The sequence below is a fragment of the Meriones unguiculatus genome, chromosome 7 (assembly GCF_030254825.1).
Source record: "Meriones unguiculatus strain TT.TT164.6M chromosome 7, Bangor_MerUng_6.1, whole genome shotgun sequence".
Lineage (NCBI taxonomy): Eukaryota > Metazoa > Chordata > Mammalia > Rodentia > Muridae > Meriones > Meriones unguiculatus.
In genome coordinates this window covers 77258318-77278535 of record NC_083355.1, presented here as the reverse complement: position 1 = coordinate 77278535, position 20218 = coordinate 77258318, and the positions used below count along the sequence as shown (strand labels likewise).

Genomic DNA, 20218 nt, shown 5'->3' with positions numbered 1-20218 from the left:
CAAGTGTAAAAAAGCAATGCTGGTGGCTTAGACATTTAGAATTCTGCTTATATCAACTGCCAATGTTAAAGGTGTCAGATAATTCCATGGCTGCAAGGAAAAACACTTTTGCTGATCAAATCTGCAAGCTTTTAAAAACTGATAAAAAGACTCTACCTAGCAGTGTATCAAAGCAGATGTTGAGACTCATAACCAAACTTTAGGCAGAGTACAGGGAATCGTATGAAAGAAGGGGGAGTTAGTATGACCTGGAGAGGATAGGAGCACCACAAGGACCAAATATATCTGGGCACAGGTATCTTTTCTGAGACTGATTCTCCAACCAAGGACCATGTATGGATATAACCTAGAACCCTGCTCAGATGTAGCCCATGGCAGCTCAGTATCCAAGTGGGTGCCCTAGTAAAGGGGAACAGGGACTATTTCTGACATGAACTCAATGGCTGGCTCTTTGACCTTCCCCTCACCCACACCCTGAGGGAGGAACAGCCTTGCTAGGCCACAGAGGAGGACACTGAGGCCAGTACTGAAGATACCTGATAAGCTAGGGTCAGATGGAAGGGGAGATGGACCTCCACTATCAGTCGATTTAGAAAGTACAGGGAGGAAATGAGAGAGGGAGGGTGGGATCGGGAGAGAATGAGGGAGGGAACTATGGCTGCGATACAAAGTAAATAACCTGTAATTAATATAAAAAATAAAAATTATAAAACAACTGATAAAAGATACGTTGTTAATTTTTACTGTAACCTGAAATCTCCTTGACAATAATTGTGCTGAAAACAAAACAAAACAACAACAACCCTGAAATGTCATTGTTTCACCCCTGACACACTGCAAAAAAAGCCATAATAAATTAGACAAGAAAGCTTGAATTCCATGGTATGTTCAATGATAGGCCCACAAGTAAAACAGTCAAAAGTCCATTGAACTACCTTGACTTAACTACAAAGCAAATGTCTAAGGACAGTGCCTTGACTCTCTCAGCAACATGAACTTTATTTCTAAAGACCCAACCTCCAATCCCAGAACTTTTCAAACATGAGTCAACTTCTGTTAGCACAAATTTCATGCTGTAGAAGATATTAGCTGAAAAACACTCAGTGCTTATTCTTTTCTTATATGGAGAGGATTTGTTTTTTGGTGAAATTTTCATAATTCGTAAAAGTCTTCAGTAGATTTAGTATTGAATGCAGTGTCTGCTTTCAGCCCCTAACTATGTATTTCAGCAAATGCAATATTCCAAAACACAGGCATTTTCCCATTTCAGTATAAATACGGGAAGCTAAGCACACACCGAGGCAATTTTCCAAGCACAGAGATGTGAAGAGAGGGCTGCTGCCTGCTGGTGAAGGCGAAATTTGGGTCTGTGGCCACCAAGCCTGCTCCCTAGCTCTCTTGCCAGCAGCTCGTCGTCTGCCTGACATCAATACACAAGCAAAGCCAGCAGCCACACACATGTGGAGTTGACTTCATGATCAGATAGGCAAGACAAACAGATTAAAGAGAAGGCAGACAAACCTTTTAGTTTTCCATCGAAGTTTGGGTTTGTAGCTACTTTTAAGCCAGGATGAGGTAGGAGAAAACAGGAAATGTTGGTAAAACAGGAATGGATGTGCTTTCTGACATTCTGTAGTTCTTCATGCTGGTTCCCTGAGACCTGCAGAAAATCATTCTGAAGTTAAACTTTCTTGGGACATAAACTGAACAAAATATTTTGGTGGCATTCTATATTTGTTTTGCCTGTCTGCTTCCATAATGATAAGAATGGCATGAGGTAGCTAGGATTAAAGGACTGAATTTGTGCATACAGCTATCTGAATGGCTAGGTATTTCAAACAAGCCTAAATATCCCCAATCCTTTTTAGACATATGTTTAACAGTCTTTAGAAACAGAATGACAGACTTATTTTAATTGCCAGAAAAATGATATCTAGATATTTACACTGTAGCTATTTTGAGCCTTTAGGAATAAGTAAGTATCTTACATAATTACCAAAGAAGTATCTTATCAAATCATTGACAATATTTAAAGTTACAATTCCATGGCTTATTAAAAATCCATCTTGGGTTGTTTACAGACATACTGCGACAGGAAAGTGGAATTGTGGCTCCTGCGTATTCAGGAGATCATCCAACAGAGATCCTCTAGCTTAGATCCGGGGAAATGGCATGCACCAATAAAACTAACCAACCTTGAGACGTTTTTCCAAGAACTTGGCGCCACCATCAGCTCCATATGAAAATTCATACGGGAAACTCCAGTCTCGAACAAGAAATATCAGACTCTGAAAGTAGTAAGAAAGGGCAGGTAAGAGTGCTTAGAGGTTGTAGCCCTCTGCTTTTTACTGGAGCCAATCACATTATTGCATCTTAACAGTGTTCCTTATCATAGTGTTCCTTGTCATAGTCCAAGCAGTTACCAGTTTCTCAGACACCACTACGCTTCTGCTAAGTGTGAGCAGCAAGCTGCCTACTAGCTCCACAATGAATGCATCCCACTGAGATGAATGAGGGACAGTCATGACCAACATTCAGCTGGCTGAATGGAGCAATAATTAGATTTTGTGTGGCATGTTCCTATGTCCCCGCTCAATGGCTACAGCAGAGTATATGCGTAAGATATCAGACAGCCTTTTAAAGTGTAAAACATTTGAGACAATTTTGGTCTGAGTCCAGGGTGGTATTGAACTTCCTGTGTAGGCCAGGCTGTCTCTGAACTCACAGCCATCCTCTGGCAAACACTCCACCAGCTTTTATCCTTTTGTTTGCTTTTTAGATATTTTTAACTTTTTCTGTGTTTGTGTGTATGCCAATGCGTTTGGAAGTCAGAGGAAAACTGGTGGGTTGGTTCTCTCTTCCCACCACGTAGGTTCTAGGGATGAAACTCAGCTAATAAGCCTTAGCAGTAAGCACTCCTATATTTCAAACATTTGGCCTGCCCTCCACCAGCTTTTTCCTAAACTGAATTATTTTATTTTTGTAGAAATCATAATATGCATTTTCTTTTCACAAAAATATCAAGTCCAAAGAAAAATTTAAAATGAATTCCAAATCTCAAAGGCAACTATAACTAAGACTTAGTAAGCAGTTTATATACAAGGGAAAAAAAAGACAATTCTATTTTTTTTTTAATGAGAGTATCTAAATGACACAAAGTAAAACATATTACACTAAGATATAAATGAAATTAAATGTCTAAAACATTTAATATGGCACTTAAGACAGTGATGAGTTTCAAGTAACTGATATTTCACCACCAAAAGTTCACAAGTTGTATGTTCACTTTAAAGTCGTCTGTGTTGAAATTTGCTCTACATACTGAACATCACATATAATGTTATGGCTTAATGTATTTTCAGAAGCTGAGCATACCATGTACCAGCACTAGATGGGAAAACAATTTCTATCACCCAGAAGCCCCCACTCCTGCCTTCTTCCCTCCACCTCTGCTTAAGCTTGATCCACTATTTAGACTTGAGAAATCCTAAGTTGGTTTTACATGTCTTCACCCAACACTGTATTTGTGAAATTTAGCATGCTGTTGCATAACTGTTTATCATTCACAGTCACCACCCATGTTATTTGTACTTTCCTCATGATAATATTTTAACATATCAGAATTTGATGATTTTTTTTCTGTTGTAAATAATGAAAACCAACTTCAATATGATTAAGTTTAAAAGCATAGAATAGAATACTGGTTCCCAAACTGAGAAGACCAGAGCCTTTTTCCTTTCTTTTTTTTTTAATTTTTTAATTTTTTATAATTTATTCACTTCATATCCTGATTGTAGCCCCCTCCCTCATTACCTCCTAGTCCCACCCTCCCTCCTTCTTTCCCCATTCCCCTCCCTTAGTCCACTGAAAGGGGAAGTCCTCCTCCCCTACCATCTGATGCTAGCCTATCAAGCAAGTCTCATAAGGGTCCTCTTCCTCTGTGGCCTGGCAAGTGAAAACACATGCTGGCAAGGATGTGGAGAAAGGGGAACTCTCTTCCATTGCTGGTGAGAATGCAAACTTATACAACTGCTTTGGAAATCAATCTGGTGCTTTCTCAGAAAATTGGGACTAGTGCTACCTCAAGACCCAGTAATACCACTCTTGGGCATATACCCGAAAGATACTCCATCATTCAACAGGGACATTTGCTCAACTACGTTCATAACAGCTGTATTCATAATAACCAGAATCTGGAAACAACTTAGATGTCCCCCAGCTGAAGAATGGAAACAGAAACTGTGTTACATTTACACAATGGAATACTACTAAACTATTAAAAACAAGAAAATCATGAAATTTGCAGGCAAATGGATGAAACTAGAAAAGATCATCCTGAGTGATATAACCCAGAACCAGAGACATGCATGGTGTATACTCACATATAAGTGTACATTAGCCATATAATATAGGTTAATCCTACTAAAATCCACAGACCTAAATAAGCTAACTAACAAGGAAGACCCTAGGGAGATGCTTAATTCTCATTCAGAAGGGCAAACAGGATAGATACCAGAAGCAGTGGAAGAGAGGGAACAGAGGAGAATCTACTATAGATGTCCTCTGAAAGACTCCACCCAGCAGAGGATAGAAGCAGAAGCTGAGACTCACAGCAAAACTTTGAACAGAGTGCAGAGAGTGTTACAGAAGAATGGGGAGACAGAAGGACTCCAGGGGGACAGAAGGACCCCGGGGGGACAGGAGCTCCACAAGGAGACCAACAAAGCCAAAAAATCTGGGCCCAGGAGGGCCTGCAGAGACCGATGCACCAACCAAGGACCATGCATGAAGAGGACCTAGACCCCCTGCTCAGATGTAGCCGGTAGGCAGCTCAGTCTCCATGTGGATTCCCTAGTAAGGGAGCGGGGTTATCTCTGACAAAAACTTGGTTGTATGCTCTGAGCCTTTTCTTTTTCTAATTAGTCCTTTCTACACGATGGCCAAAGTGACACCGAGATTTGGAAGAACACTGCCGTAGATCGGCACTACTGTGCAGTTCAGTTTTTAAAAAGGTGTGTTGATTTTTAAGTGTACGGGTGTCTCGCCTGCATGCACAGGTGTGTGCACCGCGTGCACACCTGGTGCGATGGCTCCCCTGGAACTGGAGTTTCAGACAGTTGGGAGCTGCTATGTGGGTGCTGAGAATTGAACCCAGGTCCTCTACAGGAACAGGCTCTTAACCACTGAGCCATCTCTCCAGCCCCACAGTTCAGTTTTTATAACAGCTCTACCAGCAAAGTCCAGGGACTAACTACCTGTGATTAAATGTCCAGTCCTGAAACTACCACTGTGGACAGAGGGATGCAGAGATGTGAACAGACTTCTCTGTGAGGGGTGGGTGGTACCCTTCACCTGAGCCAATGAGAGTAGATTCCCATTGGGAGGAGTGCTACCAACACCTTGGAGTGGAGACTGGGGACCACAGATAACCACAGATCTCCACTCCTGTACTACAGTGCCTTGGCTTGCCATGGATTACAAGTCTCTGAAGGCAAAGACTGACTCTCTTGCCTGCTCGTTATTAGGATAAACACAATGCTTGGCACAGAATCAGTGTTTTGTGTAGATTCTTAATTACCAACATTAATGTCAAGGTTCAAAACACTTGTATTATATGCTCTGTAATCGTCTTAAGTCTTGGTGGTGCTTATGTGGTTTCTAATTTGATCCAACATATCAGAAGTCCTTTAGTGTCAGCCTATACACCTAAGCTTTCACCAGTTACACCCTCATCTTGTGGTGCTGGGGTTGGCCCCAAGGCTCATACTCAGTAGGTCCCCAGCAATCAAAACAAGAGAATTAGAGCTGCTGCACTTCTTGACTACTCTCATTCTCGAGAATTTCTACTGCTTATTTGATAGTTCTTAGACCAATTAGCTAGAAATAAAATTCTTAGACTGATTTTCAAAGCTTTGTCATAATTGTTCGGCTGCCCCTATTTACTGAATATTACTGTGGCAAATTCTACGGAAATTATTTTTCCTTAAATATACTAAGTATATCAGTATATTCTAATGTTGACTGGAACTCATCAGTATTTCCTAGAGAGATACCATGAAGATTCAAGTTTTGCATCTATCATCTTTTAAAACAGTTTCTCTCTATTACATTTATTCCATTAGCTTCTTTAGGAGCTCTTATTATGGCATGTAGTATACAAGGATGTAGAACGTGAAGTTTATCTAATTTGTGGGGGCAGTGGAGGTTCTCTATAAGAAAAAATATAAAATATAAAAAATACAAAAGTCTTGGGAAAAGCCTGGCAAATGTTACAAATACACACACACACACACAAAAAAACCCAGACAAATAACTAATATACCTTTATCACATATCTTTTTTGAAAGGTGTTCCAAGTTATGCCTCCCTCTATCACCCGCCCAATACACATACACACACACACACACACACAGACAGAGACAGAGACAGAAACGGAGAGAGAGACTGACTTATTATCTGTCCCTGACTGGCCTGGCACTAGCTACATAAACCAAGATGGCCTCAAACTTTCACTGACCCAGCTACTTCTGCTCTAGGCACTGGGATTCATCCTAGACACAGAGTCAAACACTTCTTCAAGCAGCACCAGTTTCTTTGAGTTGGAAACTATAACTTCAACATTACCAATGCTGGGTGATGCTTACCTGCTCATTATTCCTAGGTCTTTTCAGTGGGCAAAGCCAGTACTTGGATATATGTGCATGTATACATGTATGTGTATATGTAATATGTATGTGATAGAATATTACCTTAATTCGTGCTAGTATTTGCATTTGAACACTCAGATATAGGAGCAAGATATTTTCACTGAATTCCTTAATAATATCTGTTTCCAGATTCTGGCTATTATAACGCTGCTACGAACATAAATTGAATGGCAGAGAAACACTTAAAGAAATGCTTAACATCCTTAAGTCATCATGGAGATACAAATCAAAATGACCCTGAGATTTCACCTTACACCTATCAGAATGGCTAAGATAAAAAACTCAAGTGACAATACATGCTGGAGAGGATGTGGAGAAAGGGGAACCCTCCTCTATTGCTGGTGGGAATGTAAACTTATACAACTGTTTTGGAACTCAATCTGGCACTTTCTCAGAAAATTAGGAATAGTGCTACCTCAAAATCCAGCTATACCACTCCTAGGCATATATCCAAAATATGCTTAACTATATAACATGAACATTTGCTCAACCATGTTCATAGCAGCTTTATTCATAATAGCCAGAATCTGGAAACAACCCAAATGTCCTTCAACTGAGGAATGGATACAGAAATTGTGTTACATTTACACAATGGACTACTATTCAACAATTAAAAACAAGAAATCATAAAATTTGCAGGCAAATGGTGGGAACTAGAAAAGATCATCCTGATTGAGGTATCTTAGAAGCAGAGAGGTACATCTGATATATACTCACTTACAAAATATTATTAGATATAATATAGGATAAGAAGTTAAGCTAGAAGGAGAACCCTGGGTAAGATGTTCACTCCTCATTCTGAAAGGCAAATGGGATTCATCAGAAGAGGGAGAAAACAGGGAACAGGACAGGAGCCTACAACAGAGGGCCTCTGAACGACTCTACCCAGCAGATGCTGAGACTCATAGCCAAACTTTGGGCAGAGTGCAGAGAATCTTTTGAAAGAAGAGAGAGATAGAAAAACGTGGAGGGGGCAGGAGCTCCACAAGGAGAATAACAGAACCAAAAAATCTGGGCACAGGGGTCTTTTCTGAGAGTGATACTCCAAACAAGGACCATTCATGGAGATAACCTAGAACTCTTGCATAGATGTAGCCCATGGCAGCTCAGTCTCCAAATATATTCCTAGTAAGGGGAATAGGAGCTGTCTCTGACATGAACTCAATGGCTAGCTCTTTGATCACCTCCCGCTGGTGGGGAGGCAGCCTTACCAGGCCACAGAGGAAGACAAAGCAGACAGTCCTGATGAGACATGGTAGGCTAGGGTCAGAGGGAAGGGGAGGAGGACTTCCCCTATCAGTGGACTGGGGAAGGGGCATGGAGGAGAAGAGGGAGGTAGGGCAGGATTGCAGGGGGATAAGAGAGGGGGGCTACAGCTGGGATACAAAGTGAATAAATTGTAATAAACTTAAAAATTAAAAAAAGAAAAAAGAAAAAAAGAATCTTGATTTTTCTAGGCACAGGAAAATACTGAATTATGACATCCCATAATTACCTAATTGTTTTATGCTATAACACAAATGCAAAAAGCCTTAGAGTAGCAATGCCAATACTGCCATCAGTGGCTATAAATATTTAATGAAAACTTTGAAAAGCTTTTAGCATATGTTCTCTTTGTTTTTAATTTCTTTGCTCATAGAATGAAAACATTACATATGATGCTCTCCTTTTCTCTTTCTTTTGTTGTTTTTTTCAAGACAGGATCTCTCTGTGTAGCCGTGGCTGTCCTAGAACTATCTCTGCAGACGAGGCTGGCCTTCAGCTCACAAGCACCCACCGGTCTCTCTTCCTGAGGGCTGGCGTTGAAGGTGTGTGCCGCCGTACTTGGCTCCTTTTATCTCTCACTTGCTCTTCCAACCACAATAACAGGATGTAGTGTTCACCTGGTCTTCACGCCAGCCTTGTCCATGGGGAAGATACTTGGGGGTCATGAAACAGCTCTGCTGTCATGCTTACATCCTGGTCACCATTTGAAACTCGACTTTGCTGGATATAAACTCTCTTGATCAATCTTTTCTTACATGGGCCTCTCAGCATGTGACTGTGTGGTTATTATCATGCTTCACTGAGACAGTGCGTTTCTCCTGTTATGTATACTCTGACTGAGAGAGAACTTTTTGTAGAGAAAACTATTTTTAGTCCATTAACTTTAAATTGGTGCCTACTTTTTGTTTTAAGAATGTCAAAATATAACTTGTATCAGAAACACTTATACCTAAAACAAATGTCTTGAAAACAGAAGTTAGCTAAGTAATAAAGTATAAGTTTGTAAACCAGGATAAATAAAATGAAGTATGTGGATTTTGCATTTTTCTTAAGAATTTTAGTTTCAGTCTTCACTCATATCCACTGGGCATCTTCCTTCAAAATAATAAATAGAAAAGCCAGCATGAAGCCTTATTTTTCCAAGCTCGCAAGTTCTAATAATAATAGTCACCACAGAATCAATGCTAACGCTCAAGTTCCCAAACTTGCTGGTGAGCTGGTTCTTTGACCAAACAATTTAGAAGCTTTGATTTCTACAGCATTCGCCAGTTCCTGTGATGACTCCCAGGCACTGGTAATTCACAGATTAGCTTACTAGTAACTACTTCTCATTAGTTGATAATGGTGACTACGGCCCCCTCCCATTATGTCCAAGGTACTTTATGTGGTTTGTCACACATAGAATTCTAAGATCTGCAGTCTGCACTCCAAAAGGCCATCATTTTTCTATTGCTCAGCCGTGTGTTCATCTGCATGGACAGAGATAGTCATAAATTCCCTTCATTTGTCAGACAAAAAATGCGTTAAGTCATAATAGTTTTTCAGATGAATTAAACTGAGTTAGGCAAATGATGGGCCTATACTATTTTATCCTACAAATGTTCTTTTTATTTGAATAATGGAAATTACTGTCAATTTCTCTTTGGAAACAAACTACAGTCATTAGAAAATCACTGAGAAGAGATGTTATAGCCCTACTGTGAGTTATAGTGAAAAACAAAACAAAACAAAATCTATAGCTAAATATACCTATATGTACCAAAGATCCCGATTCAGAGACAACATGTAAAGTACAGAATATTCTTAGGATAACATTATGATATTAATGTTACAAAAGTATATGGAATATGTCAGTATATGTGTTGATGTCTGTATAAAATATTTAAATATCTAATATTGGAAAGCTAATGCTAAATTTATGTATACACCCATCATAAAATATGTGAAATTAATCATATCCTCCGAAGGAAAACTGATTTAAAATCAGTGGCCAATGAATATCTGAATTAGTCTTTGATATGTTTAGTCAGTTTCAGTTTTAACTTCAGTTTCATGTAGAGCAAAACACTAGAGATTTGTTTTGAGACCATCTTAATAACAGCTTGTTTCAATTGACAACTTGTGAGAGCCAGCCTGTCAGGAAGACCCCCACTGTGGAAACTATTGACCTTGTTTTGTGGGTTACAGAGTCAAGAATGGGCAGTGCTGCTCTTACAGTGTGTCTTCCGTTAGCAGACTAGCTGAAATGGAACTGACAGCTGAGGACAGTGAATATCTATCAAAATATTGAAGACATCTACAGCACATTTCTATCTTCTGGTGTTGCATACATTTTCTTAAAACTCAGCCCTGGAAAGTCAACCTCTATAGTCTCTGAGCCAGTAGACTGGGGTGGTGTAGCCTTCCTTTCCCATACTACCCTTTGAGAGAGGAGCTTCTTCAGAGGTTAGGGAAACAGCAGAAGGAACTTTCCAGAAAGCATGCCTGGTGGAGAGAAACTGAGCAGAGAGAATATAGGCAGTTAACAGAATGAACCGAGGGACAGCATTCTAGAGTCAGTTGAGTTTAGGTCTCTGATTTTGAACACAGTGGATTTCCTTACATTAAAACTACATACAAATCTGAATGTATGCACCATGACCATTAGGGGCCACTCGCTGAATATTCATTGTTTGTCTGAGGAGTTTCATGTACCCTAGGGGAAAAAAATTACAAAGCTGCTGCCCTTAAGGCATGTAGGTTAACTGATGAGGTGGGATATGATCATTAAAACACAAAATCACAAATTATAGTTCAACAAGTGCCGAGGATGGTAGCTGGGTCCAAGGGTTCAGACCTGTGGCCTAGATTAGATAGATATCACTTCTGCACTGTCATAGTATGTATAGAGACTATGAAATTTATAAACTCTTCTGTCTGCCCATTTTCTCATTGGGTGAAAGGGAAAAATTATGAATAATGCTATCACAGTAAGCATTAATCTGAATAACATATAAAACACGCTCTGCACTGCACGTGCCGTGAAACAAAAAATACTAGCTCAGTTGTGGTCTTTATCCAGTGGTTACATTCCATAACCTAAGTGTGGAAACTTAGGGACCTTTGGACTGACCCTTGACCTAATTCTGTGCTGTCATCTAAGTAACTCTAATTTGCAGCTCTGGGGACACCTAAGTCACTCTGTGGACAGAACCTAAATAGGGTAGGGAGCTTTTCCAGGTGGCTGTCCTCTCTCCTTGGCCCATCACATACTAATCTTGACCCCTAGTGAGCAGACAGTAGCCATTCTTTTTCTTGGGTATTCCTCTGGCATTATTTGGCAGCTCTGACCATCACAGATTTTTGCCCAAGAATGTTTTGTTCCAAAGTGGCTTGAATCACTTTCAAGAAATTTTGCAATTGAACATCTTAAATCATGGAAATAGAGTGACCTTGCATATAATTAGGCAAACTATGGTAAAATAATTCCTGACTTTCTGCATAGAGGTCCAATATGAAGGAGAAATTATGACATTTCCAATTGTTTGTGCCATGTATTTTCTTACTAAGCACACACACATGCAACTTTTGCCTTCACTGAAAGCTCCTTGGACTCACTATGTCAGCGATAATCGCATCTTCACTCAGGGGCGTGTGGAAACACTGGACTTTCTGTTATCTCACAGAAAGACTCAGCTCTGTTCTGATGTCAAAGGCACTTGTGGTATCTGAGGACATGAAATAGTTAATAAATGTGCTGTGGGAGGGGCAGGAAGCAGCTCAGGGAAGAGCACTTGCCTAGTGTGTGGAAGGTCCTAGATTCCATTTATTTTGTGAAAAAAAAAAGAAGAAGAAAAGAAACAAAGAAAAACAAAGAAAAGAAAAAAGAGAGAACTATGGGAAAGACTAGGAAGAAAAAGTAATATTTGCAACAATCCTCAACTATACATTTGAGAAAGAAATCAAGGCTCTGAGAGGAAGTAAAATTCTTGCCCAGGAAATTCTCTTTAAGGACTTATGCCTCTAATTTTCCTATTCAACTAAACTTACACTTGCTGGCCATCTGTCTACAGACACGGCACTCCATCTCTGGTATTGGAACCTTCCCTGCTGCAGATACTGTCCGCCGGGTATGCAGTGGCTGGAACAGACCTTCGCCAGACTGTTGCTTCTGCATGACCTGGACAGTGCGGCTTCCTTGTCTCAACATAGGGACTGCGAGTCAAGATGCTATAATGCTGAAATGACTTTAATCCATGTTTATGAAGGAAGCTTTGCATCCATGGCCAAGGCTATGGATATCATAGAGTCCCATCTCTTCTCTTTTAGCTGCACTGCCACAATTCTGCCAGCACTTCCCATCTGTTTCAGGTTACCAGAAAGGCCCAGAAGTCACCGGCTATATTTAGAGCTCTGGCCTAAATAGATCAGGATTCAGAAATATCATGGCCACTGTATGATATCATGACAGCTATATAAGCTATTATGGACTGGCTACTAAGCACATCTGCCATGCAGACATGTATCAGTATCTAAAACACTGACTAAGTGAATCTTGAGACTATGTTAATAATTTCATTTCTTTGTAAGCTACACAATTAGAGCATATAAAATAGCTAAATAGTAAACTCCCAACAGCCATAGCCAAGGAGAGCATTTGATGGTAAAACAGACGGCATCCTGAAGTCTATATTCCAGTTCAAGAGAGGATCTTTTCAGTGGAGATCTAATGAAAAACACTGTTATTGCCACATGGCAGAGTAATATTCCATCCACCACTACGGCCTGGCTTGAGAAGTTATGAGGAACAAGATCTGTGAGGCAGCCACAAGAAACTGGTGGCTGCATTTATCAGACAGCATTAGAAAAATTCACACTTGCTTGAAGATGGATTTAGAATGAACTTCAAATAACTTCTGACAATCTGAAAAATATCTACAATTAGTCATTCAGATCCAGACCCAAGGATGTGCTCATCAGTGTGCAGCCAGGCCTGGCTCATGAAAGCTCAAATGGCCAGGAAAGCAATATTAACAGCAGTGCAATATAGAGACAATCGCCCATCACATCTGAACAGTGATTTTCACCAGGTTCTCAGAAACTGAACATTAGGTTTCCATCACAGGAAAGGATGTTCATTTTCAATTATACCTTTTAAAGCCAAAGTAAGGTTAATGTAAATAACCTTGTTATTTACAGGACAGATATATTCACTAAATGGCTCCTGTTGAATTGTTATACTTAAGTGCTCATAGCGCTCATACTGACTAAAACAAGAGAAAGACAAGCAATGTCACCCGAAGAGATCTTACTATCTCTTCCTACAGATTGTAGGTCCGTTACATTGTCTAGAGCTTGCTTCTTGGAGCTTGCAAGGAACAGTCGTTACTATTTGTTAAGTAAATGGAAGTGTCATTTAAAAGCTATTTTATGCTATTATTTTGTTTTTTAATACTTTATGAACATGAATGTTTTGCCTGCATTTATGTCTGAACATCTCTCAAGTGCCTGGTGCCCACAGGAGCTAGAAGAGGGCATTGGACCCTCTGAGATCTGCATTTCATGTTTGTGAGCTACCACGCACATAATAGAAATAAAACTTAAGTCTTTTGGAGGAATAGTCAGTGTCCTTAACTGCAGAGCCATCTCTCCAGCCTCATTCTTATTTTTTTTCTATTCTAAGTATGAACTATGCCTCTAATGTTTTATGTCCTGAACACCTTGTTATAGTATTTTACATGTGTGTTTGTGTGTAACACATATTTACATCTCTCCTTTTAATTATATGATGTATAGTATTTCTTTTTTTTGCTTTGAATCTAGTTGCTTTAATCTCAAATGTTATTCAAAGGCTTTGGATGTTACTGCTTAGTAAGTTTCTCATCTCAAGTTCAAATAGATTTAAAACCCATAGTTGTTTAAGAAATCATTGTTGATTTTTCCAATCAAAACTTTGGGGGGTTGTTTTTTTTAATTTTATGTCTATGAATGTTTTTGCCTGAATTTATACCTGTGTAACATGGCATGCAGTATCCAGGGAGGCCGGAAGTGGGAGCTGGATTCTCTGGAACTGGGGCTGTAGACAGTTGTATGCCACAACTGTGGGTGCTGGGAACAGAATACAGGTCCTCCGAAAGAGCAGCACCTGTTTCTCCAGTCTCAAAACTGTATTTTTAAATACAGTTTGTTTATTTATTATTTGTACAGCATTCTGCGTACGTGTATGCCTACATACCAGAAGAAAGCACCCCATCTCATCATAGATGGTTGTGAGCCACCATCTGGTTAATGGGAATTGAACTCAGGATCTTTTGAAGAGTAAACAGTGCTCTCAACCTCTGAGCCATCTCTCCAGTCCTCAAAACTGTTTTTTTTTTTTTAAATTTTGTTTTGTTCTGTTTGTTTAAATTTGTGAAAATTCTCTTTAATCTGGTAAATCCTTCAAGTCTCAAAGATAGTCTAAATATCATTAATTCTTTAGAGACTAGTTCAAATGTCAGCCAGTCATAAGTTCTGACATTTCCTCCACTAAAGATATATTTCTTTCCATTATCTCTTTTGAGGGCATATCTTTTCACTTATATTTATACAGGACCAGCACCAAATTCATCTTTGTGTAGCCATATTTTCAATCAATAAGCTCTAAGTAAATATTTGAACAGGGAAACTTTCTAATAAAATCCTGTTATCATGGAAATAGTCTGTTTTGTTTTTGCTTTGTGTTTTATCAATAGTGCTAGAAACAATATTCTCAGTATTTTAAACTAAGAATTCTTAATTTCCTTTCATCTTCCCTCCATTTTCACCTGTTGCAGTTGGAGCAATTTTAACTACTAAGAGCTGCCAGCTGTCTAATGACAACAGCTGTGTTGTAAAGCACACACGTGATCAGAAAGTTAAGTGTGCATAGTTATCAGAAAGGAGAGAATAACTTAATACATGAACAATTACTGAGCAATATAAAGATATACTAAACTTGATCATCATTTACTTTTGATTTTTTTTGATATTTTGATATGTATAGGTATTTGCTTGTGCGTATTTCTGTGCACCACACACACACACACACACACACACACACACACACACACACGCACACACACACACAGTGCTCTCAGAGAAGAAAAGAGGGTGTTAGATCCTCTTGGAACTGGAATTACACAATATTTGTTGGCTGCTGTGGGGGTGCTGAAATTTGAAATTAGGTTCCTTGGAAGAGTAGTCTGTGCTGTTAAGCACCAAGCAAACACTCTAGTACCCCCAAACAAATGAACAAACAACAAACAAACAAACAAACAAACAGGGTCTCTCATATTGGCAAGGCTGGTCTGAAAACTGAGATCCTCCTGCCTCATCTCCTGCGTGCTGGGAGTATATGGCATACAACTATACATTTCTTTGTAGTAATCTATCGTAAAGAAGTATAGAAATTTTATCTGTTCTTTCTCCCTTGGGGGGAGCTTCCTCTGTTCCCTTTTCAGCATAAGAAAATAAAAGACTCTTCTTTCCTATGTTTTAAATATGTGTATTATGTATGCTCATGTGTGTTTATGTGCAGTGGTGACTGTGCAAATGTGTTAATATGCATGTGGAAACCAGAAAACGACTTTGGTGTCATTCCTCAGGAGCTGTTCATGTTAGGTCTAGAACTACCCAACTAGGCTATCTGGCCATCAAGCTGCTAGGAACGTCCTGCGTCCACATGCCCAGAGCTGGGTATAGGGAGCACAGCCTAGAATAAGCACTGGAGAAACCAGGATTGTTGATCATGTGGGCCTGATTCTTCAATGGAAGGAAATTAATGATGCCTAGTCAATTCCCTGGAATCCTGGAGTGACGTGGTCAACCTGGTGATTCTCTGCTGTTCTATGAGGAGTCAGCCTCCATCTGAATCCCCCAATATCCTGATCACTGTTTAGGCCCTACATTCTGTAGTGAAAAAAACACATCACTATCAAAGATGCCCCATGTTCTCTGCATCCTCCACCAACAGAATCTATCCTAGTGCTTATCGCAGATCCTTCCTCTAACCCCTAATCCTGAGCACTGTTTATCAGCCAATAGAATTCATTCTTTTTGTAAAGGTCACATGTTACAAGTTCTACCATGTTTAAATGTATAAGAAAAGTAAAGCACAAAGTCAGTCTCTGGAAGGCTATGATCCAGTGTTTGAAAAGGTAGCACTGTCCTGAGTTTCATTCTTCACCAACCATCTCCCCTGCAGAGCTTCAATCTTTTCCTTCTACCAGGAAGGGATTCCTTGGAAGTTTTTAATTCTTTGGGACCTGGTGTTTCAATGGTCTTATAATTGAAGAGATGAATAGGATGAATACAAGTGACTCTTCAGAACCTCTGACACAGTGGTCACACCAGCATCAGCCCGGCTGGCTGCTGTTACAGTCAGGTAATAGAAGGTGGTACCATGTAAGAAAGGGCACTTGAAAAGCCTCTGCCCATATCCTCTCAAGTGTCAGTCAACGATTGTTGTTTGCAACCAACTTTTATTACCCCAGATTGGTTGTTTTAGGTTTCAAGCTTGGCAAATTCATCAATTGTATTCTGTTATATTACTAGGGCTATATCCAGGGAAAAGCTGATATTCTCACATGAACCAGATATCTAAGACACATTTTTATTTTCCTACTTCTATCTCTTCTTCATACCAAACAGGAACTTAAATCTCCTCTTTCTTCTCCTTAGACAGGATCTCTTACTCACTACGTAACTCTGGCTGGACTAGATAATGCCCAGTGTGCATCAGGCTAGCGTTGAACTCACAGAGATCCACCTGTTTTGAACTCACACCAATCTACCTGCCTTGAACTCACAGAAATTCCCCTGCCTTCCTCATACTGAAATTAAAGATATGTACCATCACACCCTGACTAAAAATGCTTCTTTAATGAAATAAATCAAGGGAAAAAAAAACATGACCCTGATTAAAATCATAATTACAGATTTCAAAAATCCAGTAAGAATTTTCAACTTTCACCTACCTGAAAAGGCTTCAGGAATGTTTCTTCCATTGCCAACCTGCCATACTCAGTGAAAAGCTGGGAAGAAATCAAAGGGAGAAGAAATGGGGAGAAATAGCCAGAGAAATATTGAGATTCATTGGGTTTCTTCTATTTATTCCCCTTGACTGTAATAGAATGCTACAGTATTAAGATTAAATAATAATCCAGGAAACAAGCATTAAGTATATAAAGCAGAGCTACAGTAATTACATATCTAAAAAGTGAGGACACAGTACATTTTAAGGAGAAACTTCCACTTTAAAGCTATCCCTCTTTCTTTTCCATGTTTCATGTGTGTCAGCAACTGAGCACTGTGTGCTAAGCTCCTGCCTCAAAGGTACACCCCAGCCCTAAAGCTCATGTCTTTGATATAAAAAAAAAAATGAAGAAAAGAAGCCCATGTGAAATGACTTTTCAATGCAGAACTTGCCTTGGCTTAGAGGGTCATGATACAGCTAAGGTACATTTACAAAAGTTGTAGTCCGGAGAAATTTAAAAGTACAATGACCTTGGTTACACAGATTAGGCATTTGGCTTTAAAAGTAGGAAATTAAATGTATTGTCTTATCTATTTCTTTATTGCTTACAGTTAGAAACATGAAGCACAAGAGTCTTTGTTTTAACAAATGCAAGTTTTTAGCGAACACAGGCTTGCAGAGATGACTGATGGGCTCCTGACACAAGCATCATCCAGGATGGGTCACTGCTTTCCCCACATGACCCAGGATGGGCTCCTCTCATACAAGGCTGACAACCACCCAGCTTCTTGGAGTTGAGGAAGAATGCGGATCCCAGCATTGCCACTCCTTGCTCCTTACAATAGCACCCCAGCCTTTACCTGTTGCCTATGCTGGGCGGGAGATGTCAAAAAAGCAAGGGTAATTACTAGCCACTTGCTGGAGTAATGAGCTCCAAGTCTGGACATGGCTAAATGGCACTGGTCCAGGGACAGCATACTTAGCACATTTGTGAACTGACATAACCTTGAATTCACAATCACTTCAAAGCATGGTATTGTCATTTACAGGAAAAGTTTCGAGTAATCAAAATATACTGTTAACTCGGTATCATTGAGTATCATTGAGTGTCCTTTTGTAGACATGCATAAATAAGCCAGTATGCAATGGTGCCATTTTGTTCGTTAGAAAAGGAGCTGGCCAGATTTTGACACTTGCCAAAGAACGAGATGTTTTTATTATGGAAACACATGTAGCAAGTATTATGTGTGTCACCTTTTTGTCATATGTGATTAGTGTAAGATACAGAATGTGTCAGGGAGCAACACCGGAGTTGAACTCCAAGTGATATTGCCAGTGTCACAGGTTACTCTGCGCTACTGTCCTTTACATCTAGTAAAGTTTCACATTTGACTACATGATTTGAATCACATATTAAGTAAAACTTTATGTAGAACATGCAGAAAGAGAGCTATCAAGGGAATAGAATCTCTGTTACCTACTCAAGAAATCTCTAGAACACATCTACTCTTCTACTTAAGACTCCAACTTCTTGGAGAGTGGGAGGGTCACAGGACCCAGCCAAGCATTCTTATCCTATCCTATCATTAAATAGCCACAGAAGACTCAGCAAGTCACTTATTTTTTTCATCTTCACTTTCCTCATCTATAAAACATGAAGTACAGATTAGGTACCACCAGAGTCTCAGATCAGAACTCAAGTCCAATTCTGACTTGTCCTCACGCCTTCTCTAACAGTTCTGAGCCACAAGGTCCACAAGAAAGGAAGTCTGGCTTACAATAGACACCATACCATCAAATTACTAAATCCTTGACCTTAAGATTTTGACACTGGAATTTAGAGACTCTATACACTGAAGATTCTTTGTCCACTTTGATTTGCCATATATTTCCATATATTTAGCACTGCCAACAATCAGGTTTATAAACAAAGGAATATGAAAACAAAATTAGAAAGAACACAACCAGCTGGGTGTGGTGGCACATGCCTGTAATCCCAGCAGAGGCAGGAGGATCTCTGTGAGTTCAAGGCCAGCCTCTACAAAGCAAGTCCAGGACAGCCATGGCTACACAGAGAAACCCTGTCTCAAAAAACCAAAAAGGGGCAGGGAAAGGAAGGAAGGAAGGAAGGAAGGAAGGAAGGAGGGAGGGAGGGAGGGAGGGAGGGAGGGAGGGAAAAAGGGATAGAGGAAGAGAGGGAGAGAGGGAGAAAAGAAAAGCAAGAACCAAACCATACAAGGGTGGACAAGGGACCTGGCAACAGGATGACCCTTATATGATCATGTGTATGAAGTTCCCCAAGGTTCTGGACTGCATGTCCAAAGGATCACCAGATATACAAAAGGTGCTCTTACCTGGAGGTGCTGAAGATCATCCTCCTGGACATTTTGGGAGAGGTTGTATACCTTGATTACAGGATAAGAAGTCAAAATGAGAAGATAATTAGGATCATTCTGAGCACTTCTGTGTTCTGTTTTCATAAATGTCAATTACACAATCAATTCTCTTACACACATTTATGATAACCAAGAAAGGAGTAAATTGACAGATAATAAACAAGGTAAAATTACCATAAAAATCTTTTACAAATACAAGAATCACTTGTTGCAGTCCAAATATTACAATTGTTTTATGAACCTATTCAAAAATTACTCTTTAAAGCACACCAAGTGAGTACCAATCTAAACTTGAACAACCCTATGGAAAATTGTATGTGTGTGAGGGGGGTTGTTTTTACAGCATAACATTTCAAGCCATTTTGGGGTGGGAAGATAAGGTTTCAGCATGTTGCTCAAACTTGTGGTCCCCCTGCCTCAGCCTCCCAAGAAGCAGGAATTACAGAGTGGACCATTCTGCCCAACTGAACACTGTTTGGAACGTGATAATTAACTCTCCGTAATCTACTGATCTATTTGTGTCTACAGGATGTCCCTCCACACAGAAGTAGCTTGAACATCAGGGTCACAGCCTGAGCTCCTGCCTCATTTCTCCACTACAGCACAGTGCTCAGATGACACTGTGTGGTTTGGATTTATTTATTTTTCCCCTTGAGGTGATGACATTAGTAACTTTAAAGGTAAACAAGGTCGCTTAAATCTTTACATAAAAACAGTATTCTTTTTGTATTTATTTAAATAGAATACTTTCTCAGATAATAATTTAAAATAGTCATTACTTAACATACTTTTTCTATGAAAAGATTCAATGTTTTAAGATCAAATATAAATACTAAATAATGAATGGTAAAAGCAAAGTTAAACTTGTTTTAATT

At 39.6% G+C, this 20218-nt stretch overlaps 1 protein-coding gene across 1 annotated transcript in view; it reads right to left on the bottom strand.

The window, feature by feature from the left end:
* Positions 1–20218, bottom strand: part of Atl1 (atlastin GTPase 1) — a 70782-nt gene that overhangs the window by 14015 nt on the left and 36549 nt on the right. Inside the window, exons 5-8 of the mRNA XM_060387589.1 lie at positions 19302–19352; positions 16949–17005; positions 2196–2288; positions 1522–1660 (exon numbers count right to left, since the gene is read on the bottom strand). Of these exons, the coding sequence (XP_060243572.1) occupies positions 1522–1660; positions 2196–2288; positions 16949–17005; positions 19302–19352 (340 nt within the window). The remainder of the gene's footprint in view (positions 1–1521; positions 1661–2195; positions 2289–16948; positions 17006–19301; positions 19353–20218) is intronic.